A 23,433-nucleotide genomic window follows, 5' to 3' on the forward strand; every position below is an offset into this window, starting at 1 on the left:
AATACAAACACTCCATTTCCTACCATTTTTGGCTTTTATTTATAATAACAACATTATAAACAGATACAAATCGGCTTTGCCGCTAGTGTGTACATATCTTTATGTATATAAATCCGTCTGACGGGATAATGTTCAAAGTACATATACAACCTGTTTTCCGTTATAATGGGTCAATCATCGACCCTTATTCTTACAAGGAATTTCATTTTCAATTGAACAAAATATAATCTATTTTAAAAAGTTGTAGAATGACGGTAAATGCTAATCACTTTTCAAAACACAATCATAAATTTTAAATTAATAAGTGCAATTTAAGCTACACCTGTAATATTTCCGTGGCATTCTTTTTTTAACATGGTACTTAATCTTGTGAAATGAAATTTCGCTCTTCTCTAGATTAAACATACAAATATTACATTGTGTGTAGAACATAACAACTCTAAGAAAACATGAACATTTTCAAGCTATATATTAAACTTAAATTGGTAAATAAGTTATTAGTAAAAGATTCGGTGTTACCAAGAACACTAATAAGCAGTTTGTTATACATGTATTTCCTTTTATTTGAAAAAGCTACAATCTTTGTTTCGCTTGCTATCCGAGTGAAAAGAAAATGGAATGCAAGTGTGGAGATAAAAGCTGGTTTTTAAACGTCTCAAATCTGTTTAATTTGTTTTCTGTCTAAGTCGAAATATTTCCTTAAAGCGGACCAATTGTCCCATGCCTTTAACTCTACTGCTTTGTCCAGAAAATCGTGCCTCCTCGACTGATGAGATTCCAATCGATTCCTGTGAGAAGGTGGTATCTTAAAGCAACCAATGTTTATCTTCTCCACGGTGACATACTTCAGTTTCGCCACGACCCTTACACAACCGGAAACGGATGTGGGACTGGCACTGAGGTTGTAGAACTGCAGACACAGACTGGCGAGGTCCTTAAGACCCGGTATAGCGGCACACAGGGGAGGGGGGTTCCGGGCTAAACGTAGTAGTTAGAAAAACCAAACACTATTAATGGCCAAAATGAAGATCAATATAGTACAGTTCTCTGTTATCCTTGGACTTTCAGTAAGGCGTGGTATTTTCGACGTTACATAATAAGCATCTGAAATTTACACAGTCTTTCTGAAATATTGCCGACTCAGCGTTTAACACCGATCAATCAATCTATCTACATGTATCAATCATTCACTGTTGAAATACATTCCAACGAATGTCAACGAGTCTATCAATGATCCAATAACATTTCGTACGGCAGAGAGGTGGGGCTAAAGTTGTCTCATCAGTGTCAACAACAATTTAAAGTTGCTGATGTTATTAATTTCTTAACCAATGAGAATCTATTTGCCATTTGAGAGACGTTAAGTAAGTAGTGTCTAGAAAGTCACGCCCTACTGGAAATCCACGGTTAACTGAGAATCGTACAAAATTTTAGTCTTTTAGACAGGATATTCTTAAAATTATAATCAAAATTTATTTATTTCAAAATTATACAAGAGCTGCGTTCTTTATGTGGTTGAATTTTGCGAGTGATTAAGATTGGGGACCCTGCAAGGAGCAGAGAACGAGTTTTCGAGCATCACTTGGTTAAACATAGGTCTACAACTAGCTAACACAATGAAAGATATAGAATTTATTTGTATTCAAATAATTATTTGAGCATATACCACAGTGCATAAAAGAATCATTTAACCGTTAAACACATTTATTTTTACTCATCATTCAATTCATATTTCAAAAATGTAATTTCTAAATTTATTTTCTTTGTCATACGACGTTACATTTGCATTTCATGAAAGTACTATACGGAAAAACATAAAATGGACAAGTATATTCATCCACAGAAAACCACATATTTCAACTTCAAAGTGCTGTTTACCTGTTATATAATTTTGTACATACCTGATACGGAGGCGTTGATGTAGACATGTCCATCTACACTCAGTGTTACCTCCAGTCCGTAGTCCTTGTCCAGATACGTCACATTTATACACACTGTCAGAAAAACACCAGCATTTAATTCATTTTTTAAACAATCTTTTTAATGTTTAAAAAATGCAAAAATGAATTCAATACATTATGTATGCAAAGTCGGTTATGCAAGATACAACAATTACTAGTACATTTTTTGCACGAAGATTTTTTTTCTCCTTAAACAAGTAATCTAATGTCTCAATGATTTACAATAACTTATCATACAGGTACTTAAACCTCTCTCTCTCTCTCTCAAAATAAAAGATATGGTACTTTCGTCAGATTTGTCATTGTTTATAAAAATGCAAACTCATTGGTATTATTTATAAAATATTCTCAGTAGACAATTATTTCTAAATTTTCATTTCACAACAATGGGATCCTCTAGGTCAATGCAAATGAAGTCAATCAGACATCAGGATTGATGGAAATGACCTTTGAATTTTAATTCCTATTTCTGATCATGGGCAACATACAAACCATTCAAAGAATTATTATAAATACCAGTCAATATAGTTTACCATAAATCATTTCCAATTCTTAACCTTAATTAATACCCCCTCCCCCTTTATTCTTTGAAAAATAAAATAGCTATTGGTGAAAAATAATCAACAGATCCATGATATTTCATACAGAATAGAATTCATATGAAAAATGCTGTCTAGTAGCTTACTGCATTTAGCATACACATTTCAACAGGTTTGATATAAACTTGTTTAACAGAGTTAATGTCATTTCAAAATACTAGTACATGTAATATGAAATAAACATACACACCTTTTTACATACACTGTACAATTCTAAACATTCATGTATACAGGTATTGACATCAACTATAAACACTTCTAATTAGTGCTAAGGTAGGATTCTTCTCTGGTTTCTGACTAGATGGAATATTCAAAGTACATTTGTTGATATGTCTTATATATTTAGATGTAAGAGATTTAAAATACCATATTTTTCTTTCCTCATCACAATTATACAACTTTCAATAGAAATGGTGAACTGCGTTTGAAAACTAGCATGGACTATATTTTTGGCGGAATGGTGGCGTATGAAAATATCTTTCTTTTCTGCCTCTCAGAATTATTATAGAACATTGAATTTATTTATAATTTTTACACAATCAAAGACTAGACGAAATTTTCAAATGTAAGTTAAATTAATAATAAGGGACTAAAGCTTTAAAATATATCAAATAAATAAGATTTTTCACACACACTAAAACTATGTTGGCTTTTAAATACTTCAAATCTAAGTACAGAATTGAGCCAAAAATTCGTAAACAGTGTTATTTCTCTCTTAGTAAACGATCAAAACTTTTAGAAACTGTATCATTTTGTACCTTTATATGACAACTTTACTATTTGTGAAAATTGAAAAAAGTTAAATATAGGAAGCATATAAAAATAACTAATAAATCCTAAAAATTTAAGTTAGGTAGAGGAAATTCGGATTAGCAAATATTCATTTTATTTACATTATCCATGTCAATTTGGTAATATCATCTTTTAGGCTCTATATGGTAGTATCTTTTTATGCAAAAAGAAAAACATTCAATCTTTTGAATTACAAGTAGGGATCGCATGATTGGAAACAGTAATTTTTTATTCTTAATGTCCAGGAAAAAGGTAATGACCTTGACCTGACCTTGCCTCTAATATTAAACAGTCAAATTTAATCTCACTGATACCATCACATAGTGATATTGTCCTCTTGATTCTGTGAAAATTTCATTAATTTTTAAATACAAGAAATGTGAGAAGAATCCTACCTTAATCCAAAGCAGGGACTTGTTGCTTACATTTTTAATACTTAAAAATTTATTAAAAATTTACAGACAAAAACTTCTTTTAAGTCCTTTCAGTTTACCTGTATCATTAAGGTGTATCTCATCCACTTCTAAATGTTGACAACAGCCACAGTTGTATCCCACACACTTACAGCCTCTAAGGGAGGTTTCCTGTGATGGCTGATGGGACTTTTGTTCAAATACTAAACCAAAATGAAACAAAAGAAGTTAATAGACAGTCAAACAATAACAACAAAATGTTGTTTTTCTGTCATTATGTCAAATTTTCTAAAAGAAAAAAAACAAATTTATTGTATATATTTCAACTCCAGTATCTCAAATATAAATTTCTCAAATACCCCAGATATGTTGAAGTCACTAGTGAGTTAGATTTCCATGCTGTTTCCCCACAACCTAGATATCTCTTATTTTTTTCAAAAGGAATTAAATAGGAATATCAAAATCAATGTGGATTTAAGAAAACTTAAAATATGGATAGATTATGCAAATACTATGCAACTGATGATAGTGATTGCGACAGTTCAAACACTGTATAAATCAGAATAGTCTTGTGAATGAACGAACATTGACTAAAGCTAATTTTGAGTTTAAAAAGGTCAATATTAGAAGCGAATACAAATTCTTCATTCGCAATCAAATTATGTCACTTTCAAGATGTTTTTGCAACATAAAAACAGGTATAAGTATAGATATTGTCGTATTTTTTGCAAATCTGTGACAGTCCCACTACTTTCAATATTTTGATCAATGAAACTAGGAAGTGAGCTTACGGTGTATATCTCTTGTAATTAACTGTTTGAAACTGTTACAAAAAGAAGTCTATTGTAATTAACTGTTTGAAACTGTTACGAAAAGAAGTCTATTTACCTCTGACATTTGGCACACATAAAGTGCAAGCAACACTCATTACAAAGACTAACAAAAGTAAAATGTACTTTTGCATATCGCACTAGTTTTCCAAGACCAAGTGGTTTATTTACACCGGATGTTTTCGAAGTAGCTCCCTAAATAAAGATACTCACACTGTGGTTTAACTTTTTCCGAATTTACTGCACTCTTTTTTTACGTTAATGTGATACAGGGGCCTGTTTTACAAAAGAACTTACGACTAAGACCAAAAACTTCAGATTATTGTAAAATTTTGCAAAATTAATAATTCTCTTTGAAATTGTTTGTGTAAAAATATCTTACCACATTTCTTTTAAAAAGATAAAAATAATTTTCGATATAATGTTAATTAAAAAGTTATATGAAGAATTAAATTGGACTTAAGTCGTAAGTCCTTTTGTAAAACAGGCCCCAGCTGGATTTTTGATGTATCAATCAGGACGTTTTATTTTATTTTGCATCAATGTCTTGAAAATCACAGAAAGATATTCAGCCTCTTATTCCATAAATTCTATTTCGCGTGCGGGTGGGTGGAACCGGGTAAGGGATAGGAGAAGGAAATAGTCCTTCATATACATGTACATGTGTATATATAGAACTCTCCTTACCATTTTATCGGGTGTTTGTGTTTTTAATCGATCGAGTTTCAAACGTCAACTTTGTGGTTACTTAACTTTAAGCATGAAACTTCTCTCAAAACCCAGAAGGAACCTGCGTTCAGACCCCGGCCACCTATCTCTCTAGATCCGCGCGGCCGGGAACATCTACATTTACCAACCTACCTATAAAGCTTGTATAAAGAAAAGAGAGAAAGTAGATTTTTTCCTCCGTTTATGCCTACTCCGATGGACAGTTTATCTTACACCTGGTTTGTAATCACTGGAGATTACTTAATGGTTATATGGGTCACCTTCTGATCTCTATATTTAGAACAATGACGTCATGACCTTAATTCTCCCACCACTGGTCAGTAGTTCAATTTCAATATACTAATAATAACATTATAAATCAAAATGAATACTCATTATAACCAAAAATAGTGAATTAAGTAAAAAGTGTCTGTGATGGAGGCATCAAACTTTGAGGAACATTTCATTTTCAATTCAAGGTTTGACTTGACAGCGATAAAAATTGGTGTTGAATATTTATAAAACCACAGTACTATTCCGCTAAGCAGTACACTTCTATGTCTTAGGTAAAGTGCTATAACATGTCAAAATTGAAAATTTTGAAAGTTACATGTAGGTCAAACATGAAAGTCAAAGCCAAGGAGTAAAAATTCATAGCATGTTCGGACATATCTTGTCACAGGGAATGCACAAGCCAAAATATTTAACATGAAAGCTCAATCTCTTCTCTATCAAAAGTTATAACAAAATATAATTTTTGGAAAGTAGGTCAAACTTCAAGGCCACGAGTTCAAAAGTCATATTTAATTTAGAAAGATCTCGTCACATGTAATACTAGTGCACAGACCCTGTGGAATATGAAAGCCTTGTCTCTTCTTATTCAAAAGTTATGCCCAAGATTAAAGATTTTGAACAGTAGTTCAAAAATCATAGTATATTTTACAAAGCATTGACAAAATTAATAAACATCTGTAATATGAAGGCTCTCGTTTTCTCTTTAAACAGTTATGGCCAATTTAAAGTAATATTAAGATTTTTGAAAAATAGGTCAAACTTCAAAGGTCAAGGGGTCAAATATATCATGGTATATTTGAAAATGTTTTATTATGGGTAATTCACATGTGAAAGTCATATCTCTTCTCATTCAAAAGTTATGACCAAGGTTAACGTTTTTGTGACAGACTGGCAGACTGACGGACAGGACGTATGAAATTCAATGTTCCTCCGCTTTCGCAAAAGCGGGGGACAATAAATTTTGCATGGACCGCTAAGGTGAAAATAATGTATTTCACCAATATATATTTTATTTCATCCCTGGTTTCGGTTTCCGCTCATTTTGCGCTCATGTGTCATCCAATGCATTTCTGCGGAATAAGAGAATTTTCCAGGAATTATATATTTTATGAAATAATAAAGTACTGCGTTAACATAACGACCTTTTGCTTGAAAAAAGTGAAGGACTAAGTAGGCTATCAATAAACCTTTTTTTTCAGATATTATGCAACGACACAATAATTTTGTTTATCCGTATCTTTATAGTATGTTTGATATTGCGTTTTAGTGAGTACATTTTATAATTTTCCAACATGACAGAAGCCCCGTATCAGAAATGGAACAACATGTGCGTCATTGGGGTTATCAACCGTCCTTTATATACAACAATTACCAAGACTCTCCCCAGTTTAAGGAGTTGACCGAAATTAATTGGATAAGGATTCTAATATTCAGCATCTAAAAGGTACGATATTTAAAAAAAATCTGTAAATTTTTAATGATCAAATTGATCTCTTTATGTTCTGTGCCTATAATGTCAGAAAAAGAATATCTATGCCACATCACACAAACATTTCATCTATTGTTGTAATTAAGGATGTCTAGCCATTCGCAAAGAAGAATAACTCTGTAAAATATATGAAATATATAAATGGTTTATAATTTGATTTGCAATATTTTTGACGAAGAGAAACTTACGTGTACGAATGTTTAATATTTGTCGTAGAAGTAAACGTAACTTCCAAACCTTAAAATACTTGATGTATTCCTTGACACATCTCTGTTGATATTTCCCAATCAAATGGTTGTTTAAAATATATTTTTTCATACTTCATACACATTTTCATTGATGTAAACCGACAAAAAAGCACAGAATGGCATAAACATAATTATTACAAGAAAGCTTTTTTTTTTTTAAAATTCTTTATGTGAATTCATTGCTGGTTGTGAACAACCTTAACATATATAATTCAAAATTGTCAATCAGACCACCTACTTGAAGACCATTAAACATACGTATATCTTATTTTCAGAGAAGTAACTAACTTACGCCAACAGAGATGAGATCCGCCATCCTATTGGTCTGCCTAGTGACAACATGCTTAAAGGTTCAGTCTGCGGCTATCACTGAGAAGAGGTCTTTTTTATCTACACGTAGGTGTGACAACTTGGACTGTGTCTTTCCATACTAGCCAAGCCCTTTGTAAGAGAGGGGGGGTCCGATTTGAGAACTTTTTAGGCGTACTTTAATGTTGCTCGTTTATAGACTCCAACCCCCTCCCTACCCATTGCAAACACTTTTTGTTGCAGTATTTTGAAAACGCCTTTAGTAAAGATAGACATTATACAGGCATTGAAAATTGAAAACCCAAAACGTTTTTTTTTTGTTGGTTTTAACCCCCCTCTTCCCCTTTAATTTTCTTCCGACTCCTTTGTGTGCTTTTACTATACCAAGTATTAAAATTGTGACCTGAGTGACTATTTCAACGGCACATACCTTTCCCAATATAGCTGTATGGTGTATTTCCACATCCAACCACATTCAAATTGTGACAATTCTAATTTTTTGAAGTTGTAAGTGAATAAGTGACAATGATTATGATACAGTTGTTCTGTTTTAGTTGAGAACAAAGTGAAATCAACTTTGGAAAAACAACTGCTGAGTGAACTGTCTAAAGAAATAACATGGAAAAACACGCCACAGTAAGCAAACATGTTATCTTAACATTGTACTATTATCGTATTTTTACAACTTTCTGAATATCTGAATATAGATACGTTAATATGTAATACACAGGTTTTATGAAGAGATCGTGAAGCTGATCCGAGACACAGAGGATAAGATGCTGGGAGATGTTATGAGGACAATCCTACAAACCTCTAATGGCACAGGTGTATGTATAATAATACCAGTAATCAAAAAGCCAGAATTACATTAATATTTCAAATATCTAAATATGTTTAATATTTTCATAGTTTAGAAGAATTTTTTTACCAGTACATGCCTACATTTGGAAATTAAAAAGTACTATTTAGTACTAGTGGGCATCGATTTTGAAGTCATTTAGTTATAAATTCTATGTTTACTTATATCGGTGAAAAACACATTATCACAAAACATAGTGGACTAAGTAATGATAACATGTATAACAAAATACAATTTACAGTCGAACACCGATATCTCTCATATACTAGGGCATGCGCGGATCTAGAGGGGGTCGGAGGTCAGGACCCCCCCTGGAATTTACAAGGTTAAAAAATGTAATATATACTAAAGCAAGAAAAAAGTTACCATGGACCCCCTTGGTAAACGCTGACCCCCTCCCCCTGGTAAACGCGAATATGTGTGAAAATGGGTATAAGTGAAAGATTTGAGGCAAAAGTGGTCTTCTTTTATTAGTAGACTTCTTTTATTTTTTTTGCTTGTTAAGAAATTTCTAGGATTGGATTTTTTTTTTCTTGGGTGGACCCCGCCCCTGGAAAAAAATCTGGATCCGCGCCTGAGGGGTATTTTGAAGTGCATCAGCAGTCCCCCACTCTTTTTGGGTTTTAATTTGCCTGATTATCTCGATTTTACGGTATGGGTAGGTTTTATCTTTGATGCGTCGAGTTTGATATAATGAGGCTTGGCTGTATATCACGTCACATTACAAAAGTCGGTGCGTGACACAGTGCTTATATAGAGCGTCTGTTTTAAAGTCGCAAAGTGAGTACCCTTACGTCATGGGTTCGAATCCCACTGTAGGACGAGGAGACCGGTCCTTCGGATGAGACCGTAAAAACCGACGTCTCGCGTCGCAGTAGGTGCAGACACGAAAAGATCCCTCACTGCTCAATGGCTTTTAGCGCCGAGCATAGGACACATTTTACAGCTCTCCACCGGCTAGTGGTGGTGTCTCCATATGAGTGAAAAATTCTCAAGAGGGAAGTTAAACAACATACAACATACACACACAAACAAACGTCGGTGCGCAAAGATGCGAGTGAACTACAAGCTTTAAGCAGATTCGGGGTGGGGGTTGGTGTCGGTTCAGTTTCTTATGCTGTATATACTAGTAGATAAATGTTTCTTAAAACATCATAACTTAGTTCTTTGAAAAAAGCTGATTTTTCTAATCTTTACAGGCAATATCAGTGAAGACAATCGAGGAAGTGGTCTCTACTTTCCTGAAAACAAAAGCCAACCATAAAAGAGATGAAGATGATAACATGCCAAATTATCTCAACATCAAATTCGGGGGCTTTGGTAAGTCTTGACAAGAATACTTCAAATGATTAGCAAACATAGTTAAAAACTCTTTAAACATATACATGTACATGTAACCAAAAAGATATCCTTTTTTATTGCGTTTTGTAATATTCACATTTTCAGTGTCTTTTCTTGCAGGAAAATAATTTGCAGAAAGTGCACCACATGTTGTAACTCAAAGTCTGCAATAAATTTCGTGGGAAAGGCAGCTACTTTTGTATATATGTACATAATGAACTTTATTTATGTAATAAAGTACAAATACTGGTAAAAAATGAAAACAGATCAAGTCATTGTGCTGGTTATATGTTGAATTTAAAAATAAGCATATTTGGATATTCCAGTTGCTTTGCTTTGAACATACAAAAGAGCAGCAAACATTTTCTACAGGAAAAAATACATTTTAACTATAAGATCAATGTAGAAAACCTGAGCCAGAGGCCATGAATTTCTCAATTTTGGTAGCGGGGTCAATGCTTGTTACATGTACAGTCATACAAACAGCTGTATTGCTTGATATCCAGAAGTACTAGGAAAGAATTTGAAAGATTAAAATTCTTTAAATTTGTTCCCATTCAATTTGATGCCATATGCCAAAATCAGGGATGGGGTAATCGTTATTAGCTGTAATCGATTACAGTTTGCCAAGTAATCATCCATTTTTCTGATTACAAGTAATCGTAATTTAATCGATTACTCTGAAAAAATTTCTGTAATCATGATTACTTTTTGATTACTTTATGATTACAGTTATTAAAACAAATTTCATGAAATAATGATTTTTTATGATATCAGTGAGAAAAAGTTATTAAATTATAGCCTATTTTTAGTTGGGTGTCTTTTAATGCTTCCAGAAATGCTTATAATTAGGTCTATTGTCCAGACAATGAGTAAATTCTATCAGTTCCTAGCTTTATTCAGTAGTAATTTCAAAATACTTTAGCAGTTTATAATTAGCAATTCGCCATTTTGACTTTATATGTATAATTAAACTTGAAGAAAATTACTACAGGATCATTTTAAAGTTTGATTTTTTTTGTTGTTGCAATCAATTTACATAATTGTGTGAAATGCAACATTTTGTTTTCCCTATAAAAATATTTTTGAATAAACATGTTTTTTTTTAAATATCAAATATTCCTTTATTGAGATATGTATTCTAAAAATCACTTTGTTTGATTTTCATGTACATAAAAAATATTTGAATTAATTAGTTATAAAACACCGGTATACAAAAGATTGGTCAGCTTGGGTTATAACAATTATTGGACTATCCATGCTTGCCCAGTCAGTGTGTTAATTCTTGTAAAAACATCTAGTAATTGGCAGCTTAATTGAAAAGCTCATCAAGAAGGTCAATTACTTGTGTAACAGTTCTCTATCGAATCCCTTTATGCATAACTATAATTATGTCCAGTTTCATAAATAATTTTTTTTTATTTCTATCTCAACAATAACACAGATATTTACTTGTATTAAAGGTAGAAAACATGAACTTAATTAATCTGATGCATCCATATAAAGAAATGTACCACCAAACTTTGTCTAGATTCTACCTTCAAAATATAAATGCTATTCAAAAAGAGAGTACTGAATAAAAAACATTCTGTTGTCCTTGAACATTAAACAAATAAAAAGTACGTAAGGGTTGCCCGCAACCCTGTGTCTCGCCTGCTGTCGCTGTGGTTAGTAAGAAATGATTGTCTGATAAACTGAAGCATTTATTGACATTTCAGAAGGAATAACTCAAAAATACAATAATAAAGAAATGGAACAGCTGACTTAATATCTAATCCCTTGGCGATTATATTGGCATTTATATATATATACATATACCCTGTAAATTCACAAATTATTGTGATGTTTTTATTATTGCGAATATTGCAACGTGTTATGAGTCGCAATAATTTGAACTTGCATTTTGAAATCAAATCCACTGTATATGTATCAAGTCATTCATGCAGAAAATGTAGGTGAAGATTACCTAATTATGGTACTGATATTGTTGGTTACCCATGATGTGTAGACTGACAAATTATCATGCCACTATAAGTTATAGTTGCTGAGATATGGACCTCCACCATAAATTTATGCAAAGTCACTCATGCGGAAAAATGTAGGTCAAGATGACCTAATTCTGGTACAGGCGTTTGTGGTTACCCATGATGTATCCACTGACAAATTATCATGCCACTATAAGTTATAGTTGCTGAGATATGGACCTCCACCATAAATTTATGCAAAGTCACTCATGCGGAAAAATGTAGGTCAAGATGACCTAATTCTGGTACAGGCGTTTGTGGTTACCCATGATGTATCCACTGACTAACTATCATGCCACTATAAGTTATAGTTGCTGAAATATGAACCTCCATTATCAATTTAACCAAAGTCATTCATGCAGAAAAATGTAGGTCAAAATGACCTAATTCTGGTACTGATGTTGTTGGTTACTTATAACCTGTACAATGACAAATCATCATGCCATTATAAGTTATAGATGCTGAGATATGGACCTCCACCAAAAATTTAACCAAAGTCACTCATGCAGAAAAATGTAGGTCAAGATGACCTAATTCTGGTACTGACGTTTGTGGTTACCCATGATGTATCCACTGACTAATTATCATATCCCTATAACTTATAGTTGCTGGAATATAGGTCTTCACCATAAATTATCATGAAAAAACTAAGTCCAACTTAAGGAAAAAATACGGAAAAATTTGAATTTTTTTTTTCAAAATCATACTTGGGATATAAATTTTTATCCATACTGAATATTGTGTCCAAATTTCAAGAAGACTGAATAAAATTTGAGAAAGTTATTGCAGTTTATAAAACTTTGACATTTGGGTTAACCAAAAGTTGGACGCCGACGACGACGACGACGGAATCTATGGTCGCTATGTCTCGCTTCGCGACATTCGTCGCAGGCGAGACAAAAACTTAATGTAATCTAAAGTAATCATAAGTAATCATGATTACAGGAAGGAAAAGAAATCAGATGTAATTGATTACTTTTAAAAATGTCTGTAATCAGCTTGTAATCGATTACTTTTAAAATCCAAAGTAATTGTAATTTAATCGATTACTTTTGAAAGTAATCGACCCCATCCCTGGCCAAAATATATTAAAATTGTTCCACGGTTCCAAAGAAAGGGCTGAAAATTTTCAAATGATAGTGCAAGCCAACATGAGTGACTCCACTAACCTAAATCCAAAGGGGGGTTTTATTTTGTTTCACCCTGTTTCTGATGAAGAAGTCAAAATGAAATATTTTCTTTCTTTTGCTTTGTTACTCATCCAGAAATCTGAATATTGATCATTCATGATAACTAAAAACTATCTCTTAATTAAAAAATATATATAAAGTACATAATATTTTGAACACAATCTTCTTTATTTTCTTTGTCTTGGGGCATGTATTTTTTTTTTTTGACTACAAGATTAAACATAACATACTACTACCAGTACATGTACATGCACAGTCACTCATACTCTTATACTGAAAGACAAGGTACAATGAACACTTCTGGGACCATCAACTTGTTAAACTGGCTGTTAATATCACAGTTCCGTGTTAGAGTTATTGTTCTTCACTACACTCGGTACGAAAAACAACCCTCTGTCTGCTCTGACACACAGAAGAGAGGCTGTGATTTTTAAACCTTGGATCAAAAGATCCAATTCAAAAATTGGTTGAGGTATTTCTAGGGAATCAGCACCAGCGATGAACTTTAAGGTTTTTCTCAGTCAGTGCAGCTAGATACGTTTGCTGGTTGATTGACATGGCACAAGTGTCCACCACAATACCACCAGCTGGTAACCGCTGAACGAGCTGTCCAGACGAGGTGTCCCAAATATGGACCTAGAGTCATTGAACAAAAAAATTTTTGATTAAATACTTGCATGAATATCTACTTATTTTCAGATCTAGTTACAGAAATAATTTGGCATTTTTTATTTACACATAGCAATAATGGAAATAAGAAACAAGAAAAGCTTTCGGATTCTACCTAAATTCAAAACTTGTGCAAAAATTGGACCTCTCTGTAAATTACCACTTATATAGTAGCTTGCAAAAGCTGTAATTCAGATATCAATATTTACCCCCGAGATTGTTTCGACTCCAGCACAGATTAACATTCTACTGTCGTCCGCTGGGTGAGTCATTAGGAGTGTCCGTGTCAGTACCGTCTGTGTCTGGCTGCCGTGGAATGTCTGTATCACATGACAACTACAGCCATTGTCAATGACAGTGGGATCAGCGCTGAGGTTCACACAGGTCATCTCACATAGCTACCAAAAAAAGGTCATGGTCACAATTACCAATTTTTTTTTTACATAAATCTTTTGTAGAAAAGATTTAAATGATGAATACTTCATCAAGAGAACAAAATATTGCCATGCATATATTTATGAGTGTTTCTACAGTAAAACTATGTCTATTCAATGGATGTTTGGATTTTAGTTCTGAAAGACTAACTGTGGGGTATTTGCATGCTTAAAGGGTTTTTATCACGCATCGAAATTTCTTAAAAATTAAACACTATTATATTTTTGGAACATATAATTATCGTTTGATTATAAAATAATGTTTTAAACTGTCGTACTTGAGCCATAATACGTCCGTAATGTAGGGTCTTCAGATTGAAAATCTCCACTAATTAGATAGGGGTCACGTGGTACTGAAACGTCATAGGTGTCAATGGGCAATTAGACCTCGTAAAGCGTATCGTAAGAAAACATCTACCGTATAGATATTTGCATGAAATAAAAAGAATACACCACTAGGTTGGAAGAAATTCTGATATTGACAATATAACTTTGGCTATGGATGCTCAATCTTATATGTATTAACTTCTACAACAGAAAAATAACCAAAAAACATACCGTGAAAGGAGGATACATAGGGCATTGAAGACGAAGCCGTTAATGAAAACTCCTGACTTCGATTAAATAGATCGAATTATTAACGTTTAACTTCTTAAATAATTACAAGAGGCCCACGGGCCTTATAGGTCACCTGAGCATTATGCAACAACTTTCCAGTTATTGAATTTGATTCATGTTTTAAGCCAGATGCTATATGACATTCACAATTTTGAAAGAGGCACCATTGATCATCATAACAATACACTTAGCAGTTGCTTAGCTTGGTTACTGTATACCCATACACAGGGTAGGGGAACAAAAATGCATTCCAACTATTCAGTAGTGCCCCTAACACTGTGACATAAACCCCTGACCCTAGGTCCACACATTGCACAAATTTTAAAAAGGCACCCTTAATATCAAAAAATAAATAAATGTTTTATAAATACAAAAAAGCAGATTTCAAACAATAAATTCATTTTCAGTATATAAGTAGAGCCCCTACCCCACCCCTGACCCTGGGGCCTTGAAATTCACAAGTCTGCAAGATTAGGGCCCTTGCTCATCATAACTATAAAGGTAGTTCATCTGCTTTATATCCAGAGACAGAGAATAAAATTTTCAAGATTTAATGTATTTTCACTATATAGTCAATAGAGCCCCACCCCCCTAACACCAGAACTCCTGACCCTGGGGACATAAAATTCATAATTTTAAAAGAGGCATTCTTGCTCATCATAACTATGTACTTAGTTTATTTAATTCCTAGGAGCAATGAAGAAGATTTTCAAAGAATTCATGTATTTTCAATATATAATCAATAGACCCCCCCCCTCCCCAACACCAGAACCCTTGACCCTGGGGCCATAAAATTCACAATTTTGGTTGAGGCACTCTTGCTCATCATAACTATGCACTTAGTTAGTTTATTTAATACCTAGGAGCAGAGGAGAAGATTTTCAAAGAATTCATGTATTTTTACTATATAATCTATAGAGCGCTGCCCTAACACCAGAACCCTGGACCCTGGGGCCATAAAATTCACAATTTTGGTTGAGGCACTCTTGCTCATCATAACTATGCACTTAGTTACTTTATTTAATACCTACGAGCAGAGAAGAAGATTTTCAAAGATTCATGTATTTTTACTATATAATCTATAGAGCCCCGCCCTAACACCAGAACCCTGTACCCTGGGGCCATAAATTTCACAATTTTGGTTGAGGCACTCTTGCTCATCATAACTATGCACTTAGTTAGTTTACTTAATACCTAGGAGCAGAGAAGAAGATTTTCAAAGAATTCATGTATTTTCACTATATAATCAATAGAGCCCCCCCCCCTCCCCAACACCAGAACCCTTGACCCTGGGGCCATAAAATTCACAATTTTGGTTGAGGCACCCTTGCTCATCATAACTATGCACTTAGTTAGTTTATTCAATACCTAGGAGCAGAGAAGAAGATTTTCAAAGAAATCATGTATTTTCACTATATAATCAATAGAACCCCCCCCCCCCCCTAACACCAGAACCCTTGACCCTGGGGCCATAAAATTCACAATTTTGGTAGAGGCAATCTTGCTCATCATAACTATGCACTTATTTAGTATATTTGATACCCAGGGGCAGAGAAGAAGATTTTCAAAGAAATCATGTATTTTCACTATATATAATCAATAGAGCCCCGCCCTAACACCAGAACCCCTGACCCTGGGGCCATAAAATTCACAATTTTGGTAGAGGCACTCTTGCTCATCATAACTATGTACTTAGTTCATTTATTTAATACCCAGGAGTAGAGAAGAAGATTTTCAAAGAAATAATGCATTTTCACTATATACTTATTTAGCCCCACCCTAGCACTAGAACCCCTGACCCCAGGGCCATGAATTTCACAATTTTGGTAGAGGACTCAATGATAATTACAATCATGCAAACAGTTTGACTGCTTGATGTCCAGGAGTAAAGAAGAAGATTTTTAAAGATTGCATTAATTTTAGTGGTTTTGGCCCCACCCCTCAGGCCCCAGGGGGGGCAGGGATCATGAAATTCACAATTTTTGTTCCCCTTCACCCAAAGATGCTCTATGCCAAAATTGGATGAGAAGAAGCTGAAAATGTTCAAATGTTAACACACGACGGACGACGACGGACGAAAACAGATAGCAATAGGTCACCTGAGTTTACTCAGGTGACCTAATAAAAATGGTCGTTCTACGTTTTCTTTCTTTGTTATTTTAATAAAATATACATAAACAGATCTTGTATTTCTTCTATCTGTTCCAGCAATGAACATCATTTGATAGAAAGGCCACTTCGATCTTCAATGGCGCCGTTCGCCATTACGAACTTCACAACACATAGTGCATGATGTGTGTGCCGGACTTTTAAAATGCCTATTGATAAATTATTATTTTTTGAAAAATACTATTTCCATTAAATAGATATTTTACATAATACAGAATGTGGGATCGTACATTAACGAATGCTCTGAATGAAGACAAATCCACGCACCGACCAAGTCCCTGGCAGGTAAAAAAAACTTCCTAAAACCTTTCCTGTGCTGATTTTTCATACAAACGCCACAAATTATATCTAATTATCTATCAATTAACCAATTATCATTATTTAATTTCTAGTAGGGTTTTAAGACGAAGCCATTGAGCCGTTTTGTAAACACGATAAGTACTTCGCTTGACCAGGACTGACACCTATGACGTCAGAGCAATGGCGCACAACATCGGCGATCAAAATATGCATATTGAGAAATTTAAACTTTGAATCGCTGAAACACACAAAATATTAATTTTCTAACCAAAAAAATTTGATGGATGATTTTAAAAGCATATAAACCTTGTTATATCAAAAATTCATGATGCATGATAAAAACCCTTTAAATACCTGATGTCTAACTGTAGGATGTTTGGATGTTGGTCTGAAGCTGGCCAACAGGTGCCTCGTGTGATTCTCAAAACAGAGACTGGTCAAGTTACCTAAAAACAAATTGCATAATAACTTGCTAAAAATCAATCAAATATGTTGCTATGGTACAGTTTTTTTCTTTGTTTTGTTTATTTAATGAAACAGATAATTTTATACACATTGGTTTTCCAAAATTTCCACATTGAATATCAAATTCCTGATCAAAAGATATAATCATGTGAGCAAAATTTAAAACTTAAGTCACTCCTCCCCTTCCCGTCATACTATTCCTGCTTTTGTGCCACTTGAGATTTCTTACCCTCTAATGGTAGCATATGTAGCCTGTACTGGTTGTCTGGTTTCTTCTCGTAGAAGCTTATCTTGTTCAGCTGTCCAACCACTAATCCACCAGGTCTGACAGAGGAAATAAATACAATCATGTATTTATTAAAATTACAAAATGTCACAATTCAAATGTTCTACCATCATGACTAAAAGAATATCAGTTTGTAGTGTAAATTTAAGCTATTGTATTTTAGTTCAGACTAAATTTAAAGTCACTAAATATAGTTCAGCAATGATTGAAGGACTCTTAATAGATTTATTTATTTTTTCTGTTGGAAATCGAAAAGCATACAAAACTGTTCATGGAAATCAAATTTCCAAAAGTTTTGAAACTACCTGAAGCTAGCTTGGATGTCTTTTGGAATGTACTGTAGGGAGACGACAGGTGACCTCATGCCCTCTGTGTTGAGTTCCTGGACATGTTCCGAGGTGTTCCGAATGTCAAACTCCATCACATTACCATTAGCTTGTCCAGCATAGAAAAAGTTCCTGTCATCTGTGTTCCATACACAGCTCCAAACAGGATTGGGAAGATCATAACTATACAACAATGATGTTAAAATTGTACAGGTGTTTTACATTTGATATTCTATTCATTAAAATTGTCTTTATCTTTAATTAAGTTGTTTTAATAATTTGTTTATGTTAGATAATGTACATGTACAGTATCATTTATATACTGAAGTCGTTTTAATTCCATGGTGTTATGATTTCACGATTTCTCAAAACATTCACTATGGGTTTGATTTCAGGGAAAAATGACGAAACACAAAGATAGTGAAATTAAAACCATCACGATTATTTGCCAGTCTACGGTAACCAAACATGTATGTATTATCTATGAATGTTAAAGAACAGTACTTAATATTTATCATCCCACTGTTCACTCAAACAATATGTTGTTTTATTATGAATACTTAAGCCTTTCCAAAAGAAATGTTTTAATAAGTATAACAAGAGGCCCATGGGCCACATCGCTCACCTGAGCACTGTGGCTAGGAAAAGTAGAAATTGGTTTAATATTGAAAAGTTTCAATCCAAAAGTAGTCCCATGACCAATCATGGATTTGCTATTCTTGAGAAGATGATTTTTGAAGAATTTTCCTATATATTTCTATGTAAAACTTTGGTCGGCCATTTTGGCCCTGCCCTACCCCCGGGGGTCATGATTTGAACAAACTTGAATCTACACTACCTGAGGATGCTTCCATATAAACATGATGAATGATGGCTTTGTCATTATTGAGAAGAAGATTTTTAAAGACTCAGTTTTCCTATATATTTCTATGTAAAACTTTGGTCGGCCATTTTGGCCCCGCCCTACCCACGGGGGTCATGATTTGAACAAACTTGAATCTACACTACCTGAGGATGCTTCCATATAAATATGATGAAATATGGCTTTGTCATTCTTGAGAAGAAGATTTTTAAAGAATTTTCCTATATATTTCTATGTAAAACTTTGGTCGGCCATTTTGGCCCCGCCCTACCCACGGGGGTCATGATTTGAACAAACTTGAATCTACACTACCTGAGGAGGCTTCCATATAAATATGATGAAATATGGCTTTGTCATTCTTGCAGAAGAAGATTTTTAAAGAATTTTCCTATATATTTCTATGTAAAACTTTGGTCGGCCATTTTGGCCCCGCCCTACCCCCGGGGGTCATGATTTGAACAAACTTGAATCTACATTACCTGGGGATGCTTCCATATAAATATGATGAAATATGGCTTTGTCATTCTTGAGAAGAAGATTTTTAAAGAATTTTCCTATATATTTCTATGTAAAATTTTGGTCGGCCATTTGGGCCCCACCTTCCCCCGATGGTCATGATTTGAAGAAACTTTAATCTACACTACCTGGGAATGCTTCCATATAAATATGATGAATTATGGCTTTGTCATTCTTGACAAGAAGATTTTTTAAGAATTTTCCTATATATTTCTATGTAAAAATTTGGTCTGCCATTTTGGCCCCGCCCTACCCCCGGGGGTCATGATTTGAACAAATTTGAATCTACACTACCTGATGATGCTTCCATATAAATATTATGAAATATGGCTTTGTCATTCTTGCAGAAGAAGATTTTTAAAGAATTTTCCTATATATTTCTATGTTAAACTTTGGTCGGCCATTTTGGCCCCGCCCTACCCCCGGGGGTCATGATTTGAACAAACTTGAATCTTCACTACCTGAGGATGCTTCCATATAAATATGATGAAATATGGCTTTGTCATTCTTGAGAAGAAGATTTTTAAAGAATTTTCCTACATATTTCTATGTAAAACTTTGGTCGGCCATTTTGGCCCCGCCCTACCCATGGGGGTCATGATTTGAACAAACTTGAATCTACACTACCTGAGGATGCTTCCATATAAATATGATGAAATATGGCTTTGTCATTCTTGCAGAAGAAGATTTTTAAAGAATTTTCCTATATATTTCTATGTAAAACTTTGGTCGGCCATTTTGGCCCCGCCCTACCCCCGGGGGTCATGATTTGAACAAACTTGAATCTACATTACCTGGGGATGCTTCCATATAAATATGATGAAATATGGCTTTGTCATTCTTGCAGAAGAAGATTTTTAAAGAATTTTCCTATATATTTCTATGTAAAACTTTGGTCGGCCATTTTGGCCCTGCCCTACCCCCGGGGGTCATGATTTGAATAAACTTGAGTCTACACTACCTGGACATGCTTCCATATAAATATGATGAATTTTGGCTTTGCCATTCTTGAGAAGAAGATTTTTAAAAAATTTTCCTATATATTTCTATGTAAAACTTTGGTCGGCCATTTTGGCCCCGCCCTACCCACGGGGGTCATGAAGAAAAAGCTATAAACTACACTACCTGTGGATGCTTCCATATAAATATGATGAAATATGGCTTTGTCATTCTTGAGATGAAGATTTTTAAAGAATCTTCCTATATTTTTCTATGTAAAACTTTGGTCGGCCATTTTGGCCCCGCCCTACCCCCAGGGGTCATGATTTGGACAAACATGAATCTACATTACCTGGGGATGCTTCCATATAAATATGATGAAATATGGCTTTGTCATTCTTGCAGAAGAAGATTTTTAAAGAATTTTCCTATATATTTCTATGTTAAATTTTGGTCGGCCATTTGGGCCCCACCTTCCCCCGATGGTCATGATTTGAAGAAACTTTAATCTACACTACCTGGGAATGCTTCCATATAAATATTATGAAATATGGCTTTGTCATTCTTGAGAAGATTTTTAAAGAATTTTCCTACATATTTCTATGTAAAACTTTGGTCGGCCATTTTGGCCCCGCCCTACCCACGGGGGTCATGATTTGAACAAACTTGAATCTACACTACCTGAGGATGCTTCCATATAAATATGATGAAATATGGCTTTGTCATTCTTGCAGAAGAAGATTTTTAAAGAATTTTCCTATATATTTCTATGTAAAACTTTGGTCGGCCATTTTGGCCCCGCCCTACCCCCGGGGGTCATGATTTGGACAAACATGAATCTACATTACCTGGGGATGCTTCCATATAAATATGATGAAATATGGCTTTGTCATTCTTGAGAAGAAGATTTTTAAAGAATTTTCCAATATATTTCTATGTAAAATTTTGGTCGGCCATTTGGGCCCCACCTTCCCCCGATGGTCATGATTTGAAGAAACTTTAATCTACACTACCTGGGAATGCTTCCATATAAATATTATGAAATATGGCTTTGTCATTCTTGAGCAGAAGATTTTTAAAGACTCAGTTTTCCTATATATTTCTATGTAAAATTTTGGTCGGCCATTTTGGCCCCGCCCTACCCCCGGGAGTCATGATTTGAACAAACTTGAATCTTCACTACCTGTGGATGCTTCCATATAAATATGATGAAATATGGCTTTGTCATTCTTGAGAAGAAGATTTTTAAAGAATTTTCCTATATATTTCTATGTAAAATTTTGGTCGGCCATTTTGGCCCCGACCTACCCACCGGGGTCATGATTTGAACAAACTTGAATCTTCACTACCTGAAGATGCTTCCATATAAATATGATGAAATATGGCTTTGTCATTATTGCAGAAGATTTTTAAAGAATTTTCCCATATATTTCTATGTAAAACTTTGGTCGGCCATTTTGGCCCTGCCCTACCCCCGGGGGTCATGATTTGAACAAACTTGAATCTACACTACCTGAGCATGCTTCCATATAAATATGATGAAATATGGCTTTGTCATTCTTGAGAAGATTTTTAAAGAATTTTCCTATATATTTCTATGTAAAATTTTGGTCGGCCATTTGGCCCCGCCCTACCCCCAGGGGTCATGATTTGAACAAACTTGAATCTACACTACCTTGGGATGCTTCCATATAAATATGATGAATTATGGCTTTGTCATTCTTGACAAGAAGATTTTTTAAGAATTTTCCTATATATTTCTATGTAAAACTTTGGTCGGCCATTTTGGCCCAGCCTTACCCCCGGGGGTCATGATTTGAACAAATTTGAATCTAAACTACCCCAGGATGCTTCCACATAAGTTTCAGCTTTCCTGGCACAGTGGTTCTTGAGAAGAAGATTTTTAAAGTATACCACCAAATTTTCATTTATTCCCAATTATCTCCCCTTGAATGAGGGCTTGGCCCTTCATTTGAACAAACTTGAATCTCCTTTACCCAAAGATGCTTTGTGGCAAGTTTGGTTGAAATTGGCCCTGCGGTTCTTGAGAAGAAGTCAAAAATGTGAAAAGTTTACAGACAGACAGACGGACAGACAGACGGACGCCAGACAAAATGTGATCAGAAAAGCTCACTTGAGCCTTCAACTCAGGTGAGCTAAAAATGCAAACAATTTTGGAATACACTGTGGGGCAAAAATGGACAAAATAGACATTTCTTAGATTATTGATTCAAATAGAACTGTCCAAACAGAACAAAATACCCCCTGCTGGGTTTTTCAGAAGTAAGTTTTTCCATAATAAAGATATGTATCAAACACGAATTATGAAATTTTTCTTCCAGTGACCTTGAACTTCCCCAAATGACCTTGGGTCAAGGTCATGACACACCCTTGGGTCATGGGCAATCTTTGAGTGAAATGAGAACCTACCAAGTTTATCCATAAGAAAGATATGGACCGGACATGAATTATGAAATTTTTCTTCCAGTGACCTTGAACTTCCCCAAATGACCTTGGGTCAAGGTCATGACACACCCTTTGGTCATGGGCAGTCTTTGTGTGAAATGAGAAACTACCAAGTTTATCCATAAGAAAGATATGGACCGGACACGAATTATGAAATTTTTCTACCAGTGACCTTGAACTTCTCCAAATGACCTTGGGTCAAGGTCATGACAAACCCTTGGGTCATGGGCAATCTTTATGTGAAATGAAAACCTACCAAGTTTATCCATAAGGAAGATATGGACCGGACACGAATTATGAAATTTTTCTTCCAATGACCTTGAACT

The 23,433-nt window shown here is 34.4% G+C and overlaps 3 protein-coding genes across 3 annotated transcripts; 1 reads left to right on the plus strand and 2 right to left on the minus strand.

Annotated features, from left to right (window-relative positions):
- Positions 1 to 15: 15 nt before the first annotated feature.
- On the minus strand, positions 16 to 4,780 carry LOC134244198 (uncharacterized). The gene is made up of 4 exons (XM_062726468.1): positions 4,654 to 4,780; positions 3,846 to 3,968; positions 1,902 to 1,994; positions 16 to 978 (listed from the first exon to the last, which is right to left on the minus strand). The coding sequence occupies exons 1-4, from the start codon at positions 4,727 to 4,729 to the stop codon at positions 656 to 658; spliced, it is 615 nt and encodes a 204-aa protein (XP_062582452.1). The 5' UTR covers positions 4,730 to 4,780; the 3' UTR covers positions 16 to 655.
- Positions 4,781 to 6,941: 2,161 nt separating this feature from the next.
- LOC134244168 (uncharacterized) lies at positions 6,942 to 10,038 on the plus strand. Its single transcript, XM_062726433.1, has 6 exons — positions 6,942 to 7,041; positions 7,610 to 7,730; positions 8,198 to 8,279; positions 8,374 to 8,470; positions 9,702 to 9,822; positions 9,964 to 10,038. The coding sequence occupies exons 2-6, from the start codon at positions 7,637 to 7,639 to the stop codon at positions 9,969 to 9,971; spliced, it is 402 nt and encodes a 133-aa protein (XP_062582417.1). The 5' UTR covers positions 6,942 to 7,041; positions 7,610 to 7,636; the 3' UTR covers positions 9,972 to 10,038.
- A 3,166-nt stretch (positions 10,039 to 13,204) lies between these two features.
- On the minus strand, positions 13,205 to 18,507 carry LOC134244175 (E3 ubiquitin-protein ligase RFWD3-like; the record flags this gene model as incomplete). Its single annotated transcript, XM_062726441.1, has 5 exons — positions 13,205 to 13,693; positions 13,936 to 14,124; positions 17,602 to 17,693; positions 17,942 to 18,036; positions 18,304 to 18,507. Coding segments are annotated over 5 exons (730 nt in total), but the record flags the coding sequence as incomplete, so codon positions are not given.
- Between the last annotated feature and the right edge of the window lie 4,926 nt (positions 18,508 to 23,433).

This window comes from Saccostrea cucullata, unplaced genomic scaffold (genome assembly GCF_032062105.1).
Source record: "Saccostrea cucullata isolate Sc308-1 unplaced genomic scaffold, CSIRO_AGI_Scuc_v1 ctg512, whole genome shotgun sequence".
Lineage (NCBI taxonomy): Eukaryota > Metazoa > Mollusca > Bivalvia > Ostreida > Ostreidae > Saccostrea > Saccostrea cuccullata.